The 19,613-nt window shown below is 50.4% G+C and overlaps 5 protein-coding genes across 5 annotated transcripts; 2 read left to right on the top strand and 3 right to left on the bottom strand.

Moving 5' to 3' along the window:
* Positions 1-160: 160 nt before the first annotated feature.
* Positions 161-2,905, bottom strand: FIBRA_05059 (uncharacterized protein; the record flags this gene model as incomplete). The annotated part of the gene is made up of 13 exons (XM_012326837.1): positions 161-632; positions 714-766; positions 843-920; positions 1,041-1,166; positions 1,229-1,261; positions 1,322-1,454; positions 1,521-1,575; positions 1,637-1,757; positions 1,832-1,910; positions 1,961-2,055; positions 2,128-2,224; positions 2,317-2,518; positions 2,569-2,905. The coding sequence occupies 13 exons, from the start codon at positions 2,903-2,905 to the stop codon at positions 161-163; spliced, it is 1,881 nt and encodes a 626-aa protein (XP_012182227.1).
* A 2,151-nt stretch (positions 2,906-5,056) lies between these two features.
* Positions 5,057-5,902, bottom strand: FIBRA_05058 (uncharacterized protein; the record flags this gene model as incomplete). The annotated part of the gene is made up of 3 exons (XM_012326836.1): positions 5,057-5,215; positions 5,269-5,340; positions 5,396-5,902. The coding sequence occupies 3 exons, from the start codon at positions 5,900-5,902 to the stop codon at positions 5,057-5,059; spliced, it is 738 nt and encodes a 245-aa protein (XP_012182226.1).
* A 3,124-nt stretch (positions 5,903-9,026) lies between these two features.
* On the top strand, positions 9,027-10,645 carry FIBRA_05057 (uncharacterized protein; the record flags this gene model as incomplete). The annotated part of the gene is made up of 10 exons (XM_012326835.1): positions 9,027-9,124; positions 9,182-9,291; positions 9,362-9,387; positions 9,456-9,574; positions 9,629-9,695; positions 9,758-10,147; positions 10,225-10,358; positions 10,414-10,466; positions 10,522-10,529; positions 10,586-10,645. The coding sequence occupies 10 exons, from the start codon at positions 9,027-9,029 to the stop codon at positions 10,643-10,645; spliced, it is 1,065 nt and encodes a 354-aa protein (XP_012182225.1).
* Positions 10,646-12,120: 1,475 nt separating this feature from the next.
* FIBRA_05056 (uncharacterized protein) lies at positions 12,121-14,995 on the bottom strand (the record flags this gene model as incomplete). Its single annotated transcript, XM_012326834.1, has 11 exons — positions 12,121-12,229; positions 12,280-12,306; positions 12,358-12,411; positions 12,462-12,633; positions 12,690-12,710; positions 12,762-12,967; positions 13,047-13,383; positions 13,441-13,480; positions 13,539-13,612; positions 13,666-14,299; positions 14,690-14,995. 11 exons carry the CDS (start codon positions 14,993-14,995, stop codon positions 12,121-12,123), a joined length of 1,980 nt encoding a protein of 659 aa, XP_012182224.1.
* A 274-nt stretch (positions 14,996-15,269) lies between these two features.
* FIBRA_05055 (uncharacterized protein) lies at positions 15,270-18,091 on the top strand (the record flags this gene model as incomplete). The annotated part of the gene is made up of 6 exons (XM_012326833.1): positions 15,270-15,515; positions 15,563-16,090; positions 16,137-16,271; positions 16,465-16,731; positions 16,796-17,736; positions 17,791-18,091. 6 exons carry the CDS (start codon positions 15,270-15,272, stop codon positions 18,089-18,091), a joined length of 2,418 nt encoding a protein of 805 aa, XP_012182223.1.
* Between the last annotated feature and the right edge of the window lie 1,522 nt (positions 18,092-19,613).

The following is a 19,613-nucleotide window of genomic DNA, read 5'->3' as shown; positions in this document are numbered from 1 at the left end:
TGTAATAAATGGAATCTAAGTGAATGTATCCCATGACGAGCAATGTTTTGATAATAACACGAGCATATGTAACACCTCCAAGATTGCCGCTTCCTGTCCCATTGCGAAACTGTGCCTTTGTTGCATTGAGGAGGAATATGCGAATCTCATGTCTAGCGTATCAAATTTTGTCGTCTATGTCGTCTATGTCGCTGGCACGTAGGTCCGCCGGGCTTTCCTTCTCCCTGCGATCACCTGCACTAACGGTGCCCATCTCGATGTCTTCCGTCTGCTTCACATCTGGGACATCAACCACGGTCCTGCCGTTCTTTTCGCCCTTCAGCTGAGCCCTTGCTTCAGCACGTAAACGCTCCTCGTCGCCTCGTGTGAGTTCCTTATGATGTATCATGAAAATGCTAGCGAGAGTCGCCACGGCGGCGAGGCAAGCGTTCAGTATGAATACAGTGCGGAAGCCATGCGTGTAGCCATCAAGAATCTTGGCGGCCAGAGCAGGTGTGACACCAAGCGCAGCTAACGGATCGGAGGAGTCCGAAGACAACCGTGCACCAAGAAGAGTGGGATCATCAATGATCGTCGTGATCGTGGATGCGGATAACCCGGCCGAGGTCATAGAGTCGCGCAACGAGTTATTGCTGTAATGGTTGGGCCAACAGTGTGAGCATGGTCGAATGGCGAGTCCAAACATAAGATAAACGAGACAGAACACGACGTACATGATGGTTGCGCTTAACGCTAAGGATAAGGTGCCTCCTAGCAACCTCGCAAACTTGACAACGTGACAATGGATGATCAGCCATGATGAGTGCCGGAATTGCCTGTAATACCAAGAGCGAGTTACTCACGTTGCGGACAGCAGTCACTACCGACATGTCTTTTCGAGATACACTAGCTTGAGCTGCAACCGTAGTTGTCTGCAAAGTCTATAATCAGGGGAGCAACCACGTAGTTCATGTCAGTACCAGTATTCGCGTAATAACCATGCGTGCAGTGATGACATTGCTTCGGATATAAGATTCTGTAACTTGGTCGTGGATACATACCTGTCCCGCGCCAAGTCCAGAGAGCAGCATGTAAAACACGAGAAGCCCCTTAGGTGTGCTACTGGTCACAGTCGAAAGGAGCCCACATCCAACCGCCCATACTGAGAAACCTGTGTGAATAATAGTCTGACGATGAGTGAGAAGGTGAGCCGCCCCAATCGACCATGAATGGTCAAATGTGTGCATACGCGATATCGACCCGTCCTGCTCACAATCTGGCCCTGGGGGTGGAATGTCATCATCCGACCCATGGTTCAAGTAGAGAGGGAAATAATACGTACTGCAAAAAAAGACGCAGTTGTCTGGCTGACCAGTACCGGGAATAGAAACACACCAGACCGAATTGGCGAATATCCGAGTGCGACCTGAAAAAATTGCGGGAGGTAGAACAGCGCGCAGTAGAAGATCATTCCGCTGAAGGCAAATCATTAATGCAATGTGTCCACCTGTCGTTTGCAGAATGAAACATGTCACACGTACTTCACGAACATAGTGATATATACACCCGTCACGGTGATATGTTTGAAGATATACACTAACATTCGCGCAATTTGTTCAGTCGTAGAGTTGCTGCAATGCAAGACTCAAACACGCACTAGGCACGATGGGTAATCGCGCACCCTTCCACTCCCAGAAGCAGAAAATGGACACCACGAGGAAACCGGAACAGAGTGGCGCAAGGACTACCGCAGAGGACCACGGGAACGTCACACCACCCTAATCCCGGTGAAACCGCGGATACCAGCGTCAAATTCAATACTTTAAGGCAAAAAAGACGCAGCCGGACGCACCCATATGAGCGGTAGCAGAACAAGTGTGCACCCTGTCAAGGTGAGCGCCGCGCCGAAGTAATCCACAGCAAGTAATTTTCTGCTATGCATGAGGTCTTCACAAAACATTTCGTTGCGTAGGAAGCTCACCGGCGAAAATTGCCTTCGACAGGTTTGGCTGGAAGGATCAACAAGACGGCGCATAGTGCGACGCATGAAATTGGGGGAGTAACCCAGAAGCACCACTGCATCTCGTGCAATAGCGGTCAGATGTGCATGTTATCTCGTGAGCGGTAGGCCCAGATGGAGAGACGAACCCGCCAGCTGACTTTCTCTGAGAGCGCACCGCCGATGAGCGGTCCGATCGCAAAGCCGAAAGCGACGACAACTCCGATAATCCCTTGATACTTTCCTCTGTAGTCACGACAATCGTATGATTCGAATGAGGATATCAGTATGTGTTAAGGAGAAAAAGGATATTGCGTTCAACAGTAGATGATACGCACCGTTCGCGAAGAGTCACAATATCAGAAATTATGATCTGTCCCATACTGACTATGGCTCCGCCGCCCGCACCAGCGATTGCACGGAAAATAATAAGCTGGATTATCGAGCGGGAAAACCCTGCGAGAATGCATCCAAACATAAATATACCCATGGCAAGAGACAGGCTCGCCTTCCGGCCAAAGATGTCGCTGAAGCGGCCGTCTACGTGCAGATTAATATGCATAAGCCGAGTGACTCGGAGCTGCACTCACACAACGGCTGAAAGGCGGTCGACGTGAGCAGGTATCCGGAAGGGACCCAGGATACGACAGTGCCTGCGTCAAATACATTCGAGATTGTCGGTAGGGCAGTTGCGACCATGGTCGAGTCCAGGGTGGACACCAGGAGACACAGCGAAAGCCCACAAAAGACCGCAACAACCTTCTTGAACGGAAGTAGGTTCGTCTGGTCCGTAAGGGAAATCACATCTGCGCTGCGAGTGCCGGGTGCGTGCGTTGCAGATTTGGGGTCGCTTGGTTGTAGTTCGTCGGAGGCATGTGCATTCGTGAGAGTAGTTTCTGGTAGGTGATCGTGTGCATCGTCGGACATCGTCGTCGTCGTGCCCTTGGGTCGTCTCCAAAACCTTTCCCTGCTTTAAGCTATATGCTGGAGAAGTCAGCAGAGCAATGCGGTCGCACGAGCGGATAGCATGTTGCGACATGATATACTACAGCGGACCGAGTTGCCGATACTGCCGTGCAGCTAGAGGCTCCGACCACGTGACCGAAATGAGCTGATTGGACGAAAATATAGCTCTTAGCCTTGCGGCCTGCTATTGGCTGATTCTGCACATAAAACACATCAATGAGGGCAGCAAAGGCACGCACCCCATCCAATTTCCGAGACTCCTCCGCGCATCGCACTCTGTCAGGAGACAATGCACTAGTAATAAATGAGCAAAATCGCTCATATTATACGCAAAAGTACATTATGATTTCTGATTCTTCAAGCGTCTCAGTTACTCATCAGATTGTTTCAATGAGGGCCAAGAACTTAATTGAAATACGTTCAGAAGTTAAAACGTATATATTCAGAAATCGGAGACAAGGCGAACGACGCAGCTCAGTAAACCGAGCTGGCCCAAGGGCTTGGAGAATCGAGGAAAACCGGGAGGGAAGCATCGATCCTCGTACATGGTTTTGGTAGGGATTAATATCTATTCCCACCGAGAATAAGCCGTGTGCCTTTCCTCGAAAATAGTAGACTCACCACTTTCAGAGATTGAGTTACTGAACTTAATGCATGCACATGGCGAACCCACGTGACAGACGTTCGGGGAAATATGACCGTCATGCCTTGCACTTCAAGATATTCCTGAGACAAACGTAAATGCAAGCAATGAGCATGCTAGTTTTGTGCACTGTTCAGAATGGATCCTCTATGAGCAGAATACATGCATCAGAATCCACGACTCACAAACGGGCGGCACGTCGCAGTGGATGCTGAACTCTTGCAGCTCTTAGTCGTCCGGTGACGACTCCAGGTACGAAAATAACTCACACGCATTACGGAGGATAGCGAATCAGCATGTTGACCTTCCCAAATTTTAACACACTCGACCTCTTCGCTGGAAGATGAGATGTATTTCGGAGAGTGGATGTTATAATAAGGGAATGATCGCCACGAGTATCTGCGTGAGATGAAATGGTCAGAGACAGCAGAGGTTCGCATTGCAGTAAATGCATTCCGTAGAGTATACTTCAGTCAATGCAGAAGTTGTTCTTCCTATCTGCCGTGAACTAAAACTCAATAGATGCATGGGCAGTTACCAGATATCTAACATTATTTGTATCGAAATAGAAAACCGCTGCCATTGTTTACGGTCGCTCCGCATTGGTTTAAATTTCTAATACCCCAGGAGCCCAATCAGTACGACAAGGAACACGAGATTGAAGAGAACGTACATCAGGCTTAACAAGTACGTTTATAGAACTCCCTTATGGGCTTCAGTAAGTATCAGAAGGTTGGATAAAATGTATGTGACCGGGATCGGCCAGACCCAGAATTAAAACGCATCAACACCAAATTTCAACAAGTCGCTTTGAAATTAACTTCAGCAGTCCCAGCAAGTTGAGCAAAACCCAAATTCCAGCGACTCGTCCTTGATCCTCGGACGCTGCTTGTTGTCATGTTGCGTTTGATCCTGGTTTAAGTTCGGGTTCATTGTGCTCGCTCACGACGAGAAAGGAATGGTCTCGAAAGCTCAAGCGCTGAACGAGCGCGCAGACTAGCACCATGATGCTCCCAGGAGATGCGAAGGCAACCCGTATTTGAGCGCTTAGATTGCTTGCAGCGTGGACCGTGCAGAATTCAAGCGGGCGTAAAGACTCAACGTTCAACGGTCGCTACTACTAGATTTAAGCTAAAATTGAAACCTGTGAGACTGGATGCGACGGATACTCGTGCAATGATGTGTCCATGTACTCGGAAGTGTGCACAAGTCATCACGAAACATGTCGCCGTTTTTGACCCTGAATGCTTCAACTTCGAGTGGGCACTACCAGGGATAGCTGCGCACCATCCCCCGTTTCCATTCCTGTCTGAACACAATAAATCACGACATTTGAAATTTTCCGGATGCAAAGGAATTATCTTATTGAGATGCCTATAGTCGTCTATATGATACAATGGTAATCAATCCATGACACATGCAATCAGTATGCGGCCACCTGATGGCCTCGTACAACACCATGCCGTCGTCTACAGCCCGTAGATCTTGACACGCTCCTCAATGGGCGAGAAAGCCTTCTCAGCAGGGGCGGCGGTGGGTGTGCCGAAGGGCATCTCTGCAATGAGATTCCAGGTGGCAGGGATGTTCCATGTCGCCCGAACCTTCTCGTCGATGAGAGGGTTGTAATGCTGCGCCAACACGTCAGCGAGCGCACCTGCGCGTAGTATACAGGTCTACTCACCTGGAGTGACGCGCCAAAGCCCTCAAGCTCGAGCGCAGTCCATGTCGCAAATTGAATCATACCTGCGGTATGCTGTACACGCGCACGGGGTTAGTGGGTTCCAAACAGAGGAACAAACGACACACACCTGTGACCACCCGGGGAACGCCGCCTGATAAAGCGGGAATGCCTCCTGGAGCTTGCGCACGGGCTCGCTGTCCTCGAAGAAGAGGACAGTGCCGTAGCCGGCTTTGAAGCCCGCAATCTTCTTTTCGGTCGTGGGCCACCCTCCCTCAGGGACGACAGGCTTGAGGACCTCGGCGACAATGTCCCAGAGCTTGTCGTGCTCGCCCTTGAGGAGAACGACGGCACGACTGCTCTGCGAGTTGAACGACGATGGGACGTGGAGTACAACCTGTTGTACGATCTCGTGGATGCGGGCGTCGGGTATCGGGGACTTGGGCGAGATGGCGTAAATCGTGCGACGTTTCTTGAGATCCTCGAGGAAATTGGTAGAAGACATCGTGCGGTGTTGTGGTTGAGCTATGGGACGCTGTTTGAGTGCGGATGCGGTTATGGCGCGAAAGGGAGAGGTGAAAGAGGGCGTGCGAGGGATGCGAAAGAGGGAGGTGCGGAAGGCGTTGGCGGTAGACATGTCGATGGTCGGCCTTTTATACGCGAATCTAGGTACGATACAGCCTGTGTGCCTATTGTTCTAGTACAAGGACGAATGGGCCGGACGAACCTGCGTAAAAATTCCTAGGGTGGACGAGCTGATGAAATGCTGATGCAGACAAGGAACTGGCGCAGCGCCGGCTTCTTGAGCCCTGCAGCAAAATTGATGCCCCTACGTCCCGTCGATTCGTGAGAATACCTGTACCTTCCTAGTATCCTGCAGCAAACCTATAGCGCGCCATCTCTCGTATTCGTCATGCCGTGTCAACGCCATACGTCGCGCGTAGTCCAGATGTCGTCGTGCTGAGCGAGCACCGTCCGGTACAGCCAAGAATATTATGGATAAGTGTCATCAGGATGTGTCATGCCTCTATAAGTTTTTGCGCAGGTTTTTGTCTTGCTTACTCAGCTCCATACTAACCCGAATGTGTCACTATAGGCTATTTGAGAGTTGTTCAGCCGTACGTTAATCAATTCATGAATGCAGCAATACGCAATCGTTGACTGCTCGTTCACAAGTAGCACGCACAGATCTATCCCATTCGCGCAATCGTATCAGCCGACTCAATGGCTACATCGCCGCTAGTCTGACTTCGACACTTGGTTACAGCACTGTGCTCAATTCAAACGCATGCAGACCGATGGACGTTTGAACCGTGGTAACTTGCTAACCACTTGGGAATACCACCCATCACACAGATCAAACCCTCGTTGACGACTCACGTTGATACAGTCTGATTGCATTCACGTACCATCATGCCATCTGACGGGCGAGCTTGTTCGCCTGTCGTCCGCACAGTACACTATCCCCCATCAGGGCAATGGCTCTCTTCGTCTTACCAAGCTCTCCCATGCGCACGTCTGCTCTAGCGCGTCCTCACCGTCTCTTGTCAGAACAATACGTCAAGGAGCCATGTGCTTACGAAAGTTGATGTCGCCGTCCTCCCGATTGCGCTCGAGATCCGACAGTGCCGGAAGCTGGTATATACAACCTATGTCTAGGCAAGATGAACTTGACCCTTGCAAACGTTCGTTGGTTGGTTATACTATCTGAACTAGCATAGCTCTTCTCAGATGAGGACTGGTTCCTCGCTGGCCTCCTAATTCCGCTGTAGGTACACGTACGTTTGTGCAGCGAATACACATTCCTTCCTGATATATCCCAGTGCGTCTGTTTCATTGAGTACAGCCTAGTCTGAAAACGCAGCGCTAGCCCATGGCCGACAGGACATAGGAGCAGCAAATCCAGTAGCTTGCAGAATCCCGCATCCTCCTGCGACTTTGGACTCCAGGGCACAACGCCGCATCTGCCTTAGTCTCTAGTGGTCGGTTGATGCTATTTCTCTATCTTTTCTAGGTAAGCGACAACAGGCAGACAGAGGCCAGGGCACTGAAGTGGGATGAATTGAATGACCTTCGGAACTTGTCTCTGACTCGTCGCCCATGTGTAGCCATGTGGGACCGGGTGGTGCATTGTCTATCCAGGTTTCTCACCGTGCATACGCTGATAGACTGGGTCCGTGAGAGCAAGCTAACGCTTCTACCTCGGTGCGTTATGTCAAGTATCTACTGCCGGGCTCCCACACATCGATGTCAAATTGCGATACAGCTCGCGGCGGAGGACGAACTTCGCATTGGTACATCAATGCAGTCTTTGTGCAGGGTGCTGCAGAACTGACTTATCACCCAGACGTGTCGAAGCCCTGGGTATGAGACCAACTCGCGGTGGGATTTGTCAGTGTCATCGTGTCGCATTCGAGTTGTCGTGGAAGATTGGACCCTGGTTACTACTTTCGGCTACTAGTTCCTCGAGTTTTTTTTTCGCTACATTGGACCTGTGTTGAACCGGTTGTTGATTATGTCTACAATGTGAACCAGAGTTAGCGGTAAAGGGCGATGTCTCACTTTAATTTTTCAGGCTGAACAGATTGGTAACGGCGTTCAACCGAGCCGGGCAAGGATCGACCGGCGATTCGTTTATGCTTCGTTCTCACGGTAGATTGTTCTTCGGGTTCTCCGAACGATTACTACTGTTGCTTACTTATACCGACTGAGCATAAAAGCAGAGTCAAGTAGTCACCTTTGGAAGAAACTCCTCACGCGCTTCAATGTAAATAAACGTTGCATAAAGCGTTGACAAAGCCAAAGGTATCATATATCATAGACCTGAGGGGGAGTTGATAACGTTAACGTGTGAACCATGTGAAGACTTGAGCCTAGTAAACATAAGTCATGGGCGTTTATTTCCCCGCACTCTAGTCCGATCCTTCTCCGACTGCGACCTGAGCGACGTGGTCTCTCGACCAGAAACATCTGTGTGTCGTCTATCTACGCTGGTCCCTACCATGTCTCTATCCCACTCAGTGCGCTTTATAAATTCTATCAGCAGCCGTCGGACGTGGCATGCGCTAGTGAGAGGGTCTGCGAGCTGCGTGCAGAGAGGGGCGCAGAGCGGCGGAAGGAGATTGGCATCAACATCAACATCGAGTGCGTCATAAAATACTTCATATAAGGTGTCGTCTGCTGAGAAATTGTTCCGGGAATCAAGAATATGCGAAATACGACTGGGAGGTAAGTTGCCCATGTCATGTCCATATGTAGCGAGGAGTTGCAACTCACGTCACTAAGGACCCGCTCAATCTTGAGAGTCTCTTGACTGAAGAAGAGATTGCTATTCGGTTCGTTGATGTTCAAATTGCCTCTATTCTGGCACTCACGACTGTATTGCCGCTCTCTAGGGATACCGCTCGGGCATTCTGCCAGGCGAGTAGTCCTAGACTTGCGCATATATGCGTCCTGACCCTTGTTTGGAGCGCTCATATGAGCTTTCTTAGTAGGAGAACCTCCTCCCGCGTGTGTTGGAGGCACAGCGTACAGAAGGTACATCCTGTCTTGAATATTCAAAGGTCCCGGGCTTGCTTGCTGCAGCTTTGTGTGGCTTTGAACCTTCTAGTTCGTTCAATATATGCGTGTCGATGGTCGGAACTTTCGAACGTTCTGCTCATAGAGAGCTGTTTATCAGCGCACATATGCGTAAAAAGCCGTGTTCCCGACTCTGACTAACCTTGTATCGTTCAGAGTTTAATCACGATATCCTTCCTGCCATGGGACAAATGGGGTTCTTGGGGCCTACAATCCAGGGATATGGTTGTGCGGGCGTAAGCAGCGTAGCATACGGACTCATAGCACGTGAGGTTGAGCGGTACGTATCCAGCATTCTGTTCTGCCTCTTTGTTGACCCTTCTCATACCTTCTATAGTGTAGATTCAGGCTACCGTTCAACATCGTCGGTTCAATCGTCTCTTGTGATGCACCCCATCAACGAGTATGGAAGCGATGCGCAGAAAGAGAAATATCTTCCCCGACTCGGTGCGTCGATAAATCTCATGTTCATATCATATCATACCATATAGCTGATTTGACTCTTATAAATATCTAGCGAAGGGAGAAATCATTGGATGTTTTGTGCGTTTTTTACTTCAATTTCTGAATCGGCTTGGGCTTTCATTCATTCCTGTATATTTCTGACCCAGGGTCTCACTGAGCCAAACCATGGCTCGGACCCCGCTGGAATGGAAACAGTCGCAGAGGAAGTGGATGGCGGCTTCGTTCTAAACGGTGCGAAGACGTGGATTACAAACGCGCCCGTCGCGTGAGTCCATATACGCGCATGTAGTCGATTTGGCTCATGTCTTTCTAACTGCAGCGATTTATTTGTCATTTGGGCACGGTGCAAGTGGGATAATAAAGTGCGTGGCTTCTTGCTGGAGAAGGTATGCTTGTTTTCCAGATGACCATTGAATTATAAATATCAAGCCTTTCGTGTCTTTCGTAGGGTATGAAGGGACTGTCCGCTCCTGCCATCAAGCATAAACTGGCTCTACGGTGCTCCCTCACCGGTACTATCTTCATGGATAGTGTTGCAGTCGGGCATGACGCTGTCCTCCCGAAGGCACAAGGACTAGGCGCGCCGTTTGGGTGCTTGAATAATGCGAGGCGAGTTGTTACTCTTAATGTCCCGCTGAGGACATTCCTTATCCGTATATGTAGATATGGCATTTCTTGGGGGTCGATGGGCGCGCTTGAAGACTGTATCCATCGTACGCGCACGTACGCGCTCGAAAGACACCAGTTCAATCGCCCTCTTGCATCGTTCCAGCTTGTGCAAAAGAAGCTTGTCGACGCTCAGACGGAGGCGGTACTCGGGCTTCATGCCAGTCTGCAAGTACGTGTTGTGGCTTTGGATAACCTTCCTCGTGTCAAAGTCATGTCTCCTCGTTGATGATTGTAATGGATCTATAGGTTGGCAGACTGAAGGACGAAGGCAAGCTAGCTCCGGAGATGATCAGCATGGTCAAGCGGAATAACTGTGGGAAAGCGCTGGAGCACGCCCGCAGGGTTCTGGACATCCTTGGCGGCAATGCATGCTCAGACGAGTGCGTATAGTCAGTTGCTGCCCATTTATCTGCGCTCACATTGGGGTCGGGGCAGATATCATGTTGGCCGACATGTTGCAAACTTACAGGTGGTGAACACATATGAAGGTATGCTTTGTTCACACTTTGATGTGTGTGCTTGATTCTAATGGTTCGTTTCCAGGGACTTATGTGCGTGTGGGCCTTTTGCTGTGTGGCTAATGTCATTGAATTTGAGTCGATTACAGGACATTCATACACTCATATTGGGGAAAGCTATCACCGGAATTCAGGCGTTTGCGAATTGATTGTTAGGACTCTCAATGTTTCTCTCACAGGTCAATGTCAATCTATGTGCTTGCTTTTATACCAGGGACCTATTACCACCAATCAGCTATAAGCTGACAATCTGCTCATGGGTGAAAGCGATGCGACCTCATTTGATTCATTTGCTCCATTCTTCCATTGAACCTCATTTACTATGTAAGGAATTGATTTCACAAGGTCTGCTATCTTATTCAGAGGAAGGTAGTGGGAGTCTGAGTACCCATTCCTGGGAAGGTACGTACACACCTTACTAATCCCGTCCGCGCTGGGACCACACGCGCGCTTGACATCATCGCTCTAGGAAAACATGGACAAGCTGACGAACTGAGGTCCTACAAAGTTCTGGAATGTTTTGTTAAGATGTTGCGCATGCCATCCATACACCACATAACTCCTGCGATTTCCAATGGTTTCTACACAATTACCAACCTTGAACATGGGAATCGCGCAAATTTACCCAGTGGAAATCACAAGCAACAGATCTTTGCCACCGTACCATGTGCTCCCAAGTCCATTCCACGCAAGGAAAAGGTGAAGGTTACCCTCTCGTACATGCTGCAGCTGCCTAAATCTCGGTTATTAGTGGATGATTATTGGTACTGGCGATGGGCGGCATATCATCGAGAATTTCGAGTATCACATTTCGGTGCAGGCGAAAAGGCCACACGAAACTGGCACATCTGTCATTACTGGGGAAGACCTGGCATGGTGGAGAATTGAAAAAAGGGCAGTAGGAGAATACACATACACGTACGTTTAGTTGTCGCTTATGCTGCTTGATAACGTCAGCAGATATAGCAGAATTCAGCATCATACCAAGGACCTGAATTTATACTGGAGCCTTCATGATGAGGAAAATCGCACGCCGGTAATGCTGCTGCTACATCAGGAGCTACAACACGAGTGAATCTAATGGCGCGCCTTCCAGGTTTACCTGAAAAAGGTCAATTCTCCAAGCAAGATCGACAATCAAATTCTGTGGAAGGCACGTACTATTGGGCGGAATGATTTCAGATCCCATATATTTAAGTATCAGTCGCTCTCGCAGATTGTTCCTTGTTCTCCATTTGATGACGGCCAGTCCTTCAACATCACTACGTGCCGTGAAGAGCTCGCAGCCTTAAATCGCCAGCTCGCCCACATGAGGCGAATTCACGAAACAGAGAAGAATGACCATCAAGTAACGAAGAACTCGACGGGCTCGGAAAGAACTTGAGCAGGTCACGTACGAGCGAAATGTGGAGCGCATCGCAGTCGAGAAAATGAGTGGAGTAATCCGTTTGGTACTCCTTATTATGGTGATTATTGGCTTCAACGTTGCTAGTACGTACTGTATGTTTTGGGTGTTGCGTGGCAGGGCGAGGATCTAATCATTTTCGAAGCCTACGCATACAAGACGCTGAAAAGAATGGGGAGTTACTCGTTTTATGTAACTGAGATCTTTCGTGCCATTTGTCTATGCGTCCGCGTTTCGCAAGGTAGGATCTATCCATTCGAGTCCTAAAAGATTAAATGCTTCCTTCTCAGTTTTGGGAAAGAACTGTTTCGAGTCGTATCGACGCGTTCTGTGTGGAGTAAGTCCTGTACGGATATATGAATACGTATTAACACCTACATTCCAGAGCTGTCGAATTTCATCGCACTAGGCAATTCAGCTTGAATATCAAGGATTCGACGCACAAAGGATACTCACACTTTATCTTTCGCCCATTGTCTCAAATCTCGCTCGAACATAATAGAGCCGCTCCTTGTTTAAGAATGTGAAGAGTCAAAGTTACTTGTCTAAACTGTACTTACCATCCAATCACTGCTGTCCAGTAGATCTCTGGCGGTGCAAATATGAGATCCAGTCGACGACGGAGCCCTTTCGAGTGCGAGGTACTAGGCAAAATGAAGACTGTAAGCGATTTTTCCAACGAATCCCAGTGGTTGGTGCGCAGTGGGTTGTGGCCGTGAAAGCCGGAAAGATCTTCGAGTGTATTCACAAGTGAATATGTGCCAGTTGCATGTAAGATGCCAACTTACGCATAACGTGTGTTACCATTTCTTTCAAAGATTCAGAGGAAGGAATGCATGGAATCAATAGCACAAACTCACTGCGTTCATGCAAACGACGTACCAACCGCTTACACAACCCCTTTATGCGGGTCCCATCCGGATGTGTGAACACAATGTCTACGTCGTTACTTTCTGGCTTGCCACGCCTATATCCACCTGCGATCGTGCTCACGCAACCTGGTTCGAGCTCATCGAGCTCTGCCATGACTACCCGATTCATCTCTTCCACCTCCGCACGAGGGATCCTGACGAAGGATGTTATAGTAAAAAATGCGTAAGCAGATGCTCCGACTAGACACATAGGAGTGAAATATCTGCACGTACTTGATGCTTAGGTCCTCTCTAAGTTCCAAGGCAATCCTGACCCAGCTCTCTCCAAGCCCCTCATCGCCTTCGCCCTTCTCTCCCCCCCACCCTCCCACGCCTCTACGCCTTCCCTTGTCCTTGTCATTCCTGTATGACTGCTCGCTCGTCGTCTGCTTTTCGACTTCGATAATCTCCTCAGAAGGTCCCTGATCGCGTTCCACACCATAGTATACTTCCAGATTGTCGAGCGAGCGAAGACCAAGTGCGTAGAGCTTGCGTGCGGTAGTAGGGCCGATTCCATATATTGTAGCAAATAAGGAGAGGGCCTGAAAGCGCTCGGAAGCGAGTATGGATTCTAAACATTGTGATGGATTGAGCGATGCGAGCATGGGGAGGAGGAAGATATACATACGTGCTTCGGTAATTTTCCCACTCAAGACATACTCTTCTACCTGTCAGAGGCAGCGTAGTTAATTACTATGTGCAAGATGAACGACTGTTAAAACAGACCATGCCTCCGATTTTCGCACCTATGAATGGTAGTTTCTCAACCTGTTGCAGTGAGCGTATCTTACGCGGATATGCTATATTATACAATATGGTCGTTAAAACACAATGTGCTCTGCACATGATGTACCTTTGACGATTGAGATGGCTCTTGCGTAGCTGAGCGCGCTGCGCTCCTCGCCCTCAAGCGCCCTCGAGCGGCGGAGAACGTCGAGCTCCTTCACTAGTCCCGGATTCGGGCACTCCAGAGGAGAAGCACGTTGGCATGCGTAACGGGATGCGTAGTTGAGCTTTGCGATGTTGGTCGGAATCGGTGGTGACGGCGGAAGGAGATGGGCTGGGATTTCAATATGCCTTGTGCTGACTTTGACCTCGGAAAGCGGACTGCCGGTCAAAGTAGAAACCAGTTTGGTGCCACTATCATGTGGGAAATATCTGTGTATAGTGGTGATGGCTGCTGCACAGGAGGAAGACGACGCCGACTGTGGAGGCATTGGTGGTGCGTGTGGCGGCTGGGGGGTATGTAGACTAGGGGACTGCATGCGCGATGTTGTATTCGAGAGAGGACTCAGTCCGCGCGAAGACAATGCGAGGGACGAAATTTCTGAATCGGAGCAGGCGCATGGGGAAATATTGCAATCAGGACAATGCGCCTCCGTCTCGGTGCGCAGATCCTGGATCGCGACATATTCTCCACAAGGAAGGGGAGCTCCATATTCAATCGAATCACGGAGCCAATTAGGAGTGACGACAGCTTTAGTCCTCTGTATGCACAAGGGTAAGTTTGCGTTTGAGAAAGGCCAATAATGAAAGTGTGACTGTGTCCTGATGCCTTGGATGTGCTATCAAGATCATGAATTAATCAAGAAGCCCAGCCATGTTTAGAAGCATTCCGATAAGTTCACGGGCGCGCAATATACGAGGGAGTAAATGAATCGATGGACATAGGTGAAATCGCATGTTTGGATCCCCACAGGGGGACGTCTATCGGACTCATTGCCTGACTGTCGGGGCGTAAGTAGCAGTCGCCGTTCATTCCACCCACTTCCTGAACCGTAAGAGATACTATATCGTACGGGATAGCATCAACGTAAAGCAGGGCAGAATTTGGAAACGCAACCTTGAGAAACTAAACGCAATAACATGAGACTTACAGCTAGATCCCACGGAATATGCCTCTCTAAACGTCTCCGCATACCAATCGCGGTTATAATCACGTCCGCATCGACTGCGTGCTTACATAGGGATCCTGCATGATGCTCGGCCAGGACGATGAGGTCTGAGAGCACAGGAGGGTCCAACTTCGCAGCAACAATGTACAATTTGATGTTCGACAGCGCCTTGGCTGAATGTGAGGCTCGGGCACGTTTTGCGGAAGATGTTTGTGCGGGCGAGTCGTCGGATGGCGCGTGAGAGCCAGAACGAGACTGTGGGTAAGGTGCAGGCCTTTTAAACGGCATGAGCCAGAAAATAAAAGTGGTTTTCACAATATTGCATGAGCTCGAAGATAATAGAGATTCATGTGTACGACTTGTGTACGAGAGTGTCAATTTCAGGAGTTGGACGCACGTGATATGCCTGTGCTCGAGTGAATCTCTTCATCTTCTTTTCAGTTTTGACGACATTTAGCTTGACCACTTTGACCGCCTTCGAGGCCCACCCTCCAAAGTCTACTGCACAAGGCTCGGATACGAAAGGTAGCTCACATTGAGCCACTCCTTTTCGACAGAGTCAATGTCTCGCTTAATTGTAAAAAACCTACCTGCATATCTAACCCAAGAGCGCCTCCGTTCATACTTCGATTCTCCAGATGGACCGGGAGGCACTCTCACTGATGTGAAACTTGTTTGTCGTCCCGACGGAACGTCGAGACGATTCGGGTTCATCGGATACAAATCCCCTGCGGAAGCTGAACGCGCAAAGAAATGGTTCAATCGGGCGTTCGTGGATTCCTCGCGGATTTTAGTCGAAATTGTTGAAGTACGTCTCCCTTCAACCTCGTCCGAATATCTGCTTACGTTTGCTAGGGTTCCAAAGACGCACCGCCGCCTCGCCCAAACAAACGGCCAAGGTTAGGACCAGGTCCTGATGAGACGGAAACTCGCCTTCCGAATGACATCCGTGCGACAGGCCAGGCTTCCGGTATACTCGCACAGAAACAGTCGAAAGCCAGCCAGTCGAAGAGTCACCTTGACGAGTTCATGCAAGTTATGCAACCTCGTACGAAGAAAGGCCCTTCATGGGCAGATGCAGACGTCGCCATGCCCCTAAATCGTCCTGCAACAAACGGTATTGATATAAAGGATCAAATCGATGCTACTCAAAGTCGAAAAAGTTCGAAGGCTCAACCTACTAGTGGAGAAAACGATGAGATGAAAGATGCGACTGATTCTCTAGATTTCGAGTCTGAACACCGCGATGACGGAATATCCGACATGGACTGGTTCCGAAAGCGTACAAAGGCTGTTCTCGACGAGGCTGATCCCCCCGCAGAAAAGGCCTTCGAGCAGTCCGACGAGGAAGTGGACGACGTGGATCGTCACGAAGCTACAGTGGTATGCATACTTAGTCTATGTGTGGTCTTCCACTGATGTCTTCCAGTCCGAGGATCCCCCTCCTGATCCTGTAAAAGAGACTATTCTGCAGACGGGCCGACTTTTCATACGCAATTTAGCTTTCACATGCACTGAAGATGAATTACGCGAACTATTCCGTAATCAGGGCGAAGTGTCCAACGTAAGTCTCGTCCTCTGCTGCACAGATGAGTGCAATGCCTCAAGCATATGATGAAAAACCTGTATAGGGACATCAGACTCGTTTGCAATAGCAGCGAGGGTGCTGATCCCATGGGAAATCGATAGTAGAAATTTTCTGACTTCACATTATTGCACCTGGACTCGAAAAAGCCTTTACTGATGATATCCCGTAGATTCACATTCCACTAGACGCTGTAACGAAACAACCAAAGGGTCTCGCTTACGTCACATTTGCGAGGCCTGCTCAGGCCCTTTCGGCATTTGAAGCTCTAGACCGTACTTCATTCCAAGGTCGCCTTCTACATATTCTTCCAGCTGTGGATCGGAAGGGAAAGGTTGAGGATGAACATAATGGTAAAAAGACGGTTAAGGGGGAGCGAGAAGCCAAAAGAAAAGCAGCCGCAGGGAAAGAGTTCAATTGGGCAATGCTTTATATGAATGTACGTACCTTCGTAATCTTCATACACTCTGGCACTGGTTCTTATGGATTTTGCGAATGATTAGAGTGATGCCGTCGTATCATCCGTGGCGGACAGGATGAACATCCCCAAGTCTGAAATTCTCAACCCAGAGTCTGATAATGCTGCAGTCAAGCTCGCGCTGGCAGAAACTCATATCATCAACGAAACGAAATCTTTCCTAGAGTCACATGGCGTTGTCCTATCGGTCTTTTCGTCGTCGCGCGTTCAACGGTCCGACACCACCATCCTCGTCAAGAACATCCCTTATGGTACATCTACAGACACCCTCCGCACGATGTTCGGCACACATGGAGAGTTGCGCAGGGTGCTAGTCCCACCCGCAGGGACCCTCGCGATTATTGAGTTCGAGCAAGCAGCTGATGCCCGGACAGCATTCCGCTCACTCGCATATCGGCGGCTGGGTAACACGATCATGTATCTTGAGAAAGCCCCAATGGGGATGTTCTCTGACGTACCTGCAGACTCTCCTGCTATGTCGGGCCAGAGCAGCAAAGCACCGGTGGTGGCAACCGCTGTGGAACCCATCAGAGCCCCGGTCAGTGGGGCCGCTTTGGTAGAAGGTGATGATGCGGCCACGGAGCCCCCATTGTCCGCCGGGACGACGCTCTTTGTTAAGAACCTTGCATTCAGCACAACCACAGAGGGCCTTGTGCACGCCTTGCGCCATCTCCCTGGTTTTGCGTTCGCGCGAGTGCAGGCCAAGGTCGATCCGGCCCGTCCGACCGCGCGACTGAGCATGGGCTATGGCTTCGTCGGCTTCCGAACTAAGGACGATGCGAAGCGAGCTTTGAAGAGCCTTGAAGGGTTCGTACTCGACGGTCATGTGCTAGCGGCGAAGTGGGCAGGTAGGGGTGTTGACGAGGCCGAGGGGCAGGAGGTAAAGGGGAAGCCGAAATCGGCGAAGATGATTGTCAAGAACGTGCCGTTCGAGGCGACGAAGAAGGATATCCAGGAGCTCTTTGGGTAAGTTTTGCCTCGACGATTTTAATAGTGTCTGATACGTTCGAATTCTTTTAGAGCCCATGCGCAGCTAAAGTCGGTACGTCTCCCGCGCAAGTTCAACCATCGTACACGCGGGTTCGCGTTTCTCGAGTTTGTGTCGCCGCACGAAGCTGCTCGCGCACATGCTACGCTCCGCCATACGCATTTCCTCGGCCGACATCTTGTCTTAGAGTGGGCAGAAGATGGGGCTGCGGACGTGGAGGAACTGAGGAAAAAGGCTGGCGTCGGGTTTGGTGGAGGGAAGGAGATGCCCGGCAGGAAGCGGAAGCTGAACCTTGGGAACGGAGGAGAGGACGAGGGAGAGGACGACGTGTGAACAACGTGCACTCCAGTCATGTAAGAATATCGTCCGTTGCTGCTCATCTGCATCATTGTTCATGTGTATAGGCGCTCATGAGCTGCATTTCCAGCGCCTCAGCGCAATAGACGTTGGGCTGAATGATACTATCTGAATTCGCACGTCTTTGCGGCCTATCTTACAGCACAGCTTGACGGATAGTCAGAAAAATAACCCTTCCTTAGTTCGACTACTGCCATAGTAACCTATACGTTGTTTCATTCTTAAGATTGTTGCAAAGAAAAGGCGAGAGTTAGGCAAGGCCAGCTTTACTGTCGTCCAAGTATTCCAATGCGCGAGAGGCCTGGCAGTTCATACTCAGCCTCCTCGACACATTCAAGTGTGGCTTGCATTGTAGACTGGGTATTGAGCTTGTCACTAATGCGGATATTCAATAGCTTGCTTCTGGCTGTCTTCAGCTTGTCTGGGTGCGAGAGTGGTGTACGTTGGTGGCGCGTCCGTGATCGAAGGCAGTGTACCTTGGCGCGGACTCTTTACCCCGCATGAGGGGCGATCGCTCGCCACATAGCCTCCCCTCTCGGGGCTTGAGCCCGTTCCGACCGACGTGGTTTGGTCGATTGAGGGTCCACCAGGTTAGGAGCATGACACCGAAACATCCGCCAATCCTTCCTCACTCCACGGCGTACCTGACATCGACACTGCTGGCTCGAATGGCCTAGGCAACGCACGGATGCAGCCTACACCAGACATGCCTCCAAGAACCTCCCACTTACACTATTGAGCTTGTTCAAGCCTGTCTTTGCTCTCATGCGCGCTCCAGGCATTCCCTTAGGACCATATCGAAAAAAAAAGGAGTAGTATTCGCGCAACCTAACAGGACGCCTGCACGATGGGCTCAGGCCTCAGGAGGCCGTTTGTCGTCGCTCTCGGCTCATCCCTGAGAGGCAGTGCTATCTCTTGGATCCCCGGGGTAGGTATTGCGCGAGCACGACCCAGAACGCACGTTCACAGGAGCCCGCTCCTACCTCCTCTGCAGAGAACACACCCTCTCGCACGACGAAGGGGCTCCTCGCGAATTCAGGGGTGCACCAGAGACGCATAAAAGGGTCAACTCGGCCAGCTAGAGAACTCGTTGTCCGCTGTAAGCACGACAGCAACCCAGCACTTCTCGCTCCCTTACTCTTCATCCGCGTACTCGCACTCGTGTCGATACGCTACACACGCACTCTTTGAATATCTCGATTTCACCCTCGGCAATATGAAGACTACAGCCTTCTTCGCTCTCGCGTTCGCCGCCGCTCAGGCCGGTGTGCTCGCTGGTACGTCCGCATTGCGCCTCTGACTTACCTTGCACGTACTGACCTCGCCACGCCTTGGCATTGACAGCTCCCGCCCCGGTCCCCGTTGGACCTGGTGCCTTGGCCGTCCGCGCTGGCCCCGGCAGTGGAGGCTCTCCCGGAAGCGGCGGTTCCCCCGGTAGCGGTGGTTCCCCCGGAAGCGGAGGCTCCCCAGGCAGTGGAGGGTCCCCCGGAAGCGGAGG

The sequence above is a fragment of the Fibroporia radiculosa genome (genome assembly GCF_000313525.1).
Source record: "Fibroporia radiculosa TFFH 294 genomic supercontigs, scaffold3773, whole genome shotgun sequence".
NCBI lineage: Eukaryota > Fungi > Basidiomycota > Agaricomycetes > Polyporales > Fibroporiaceae > Fibroporia > Fibroporia radiculosa.
The sequence above is the reverse complement of the archived record's forward strand: the minus strand, read 5'-3'. Positions and strand labels throughout refer to the sequence as shown.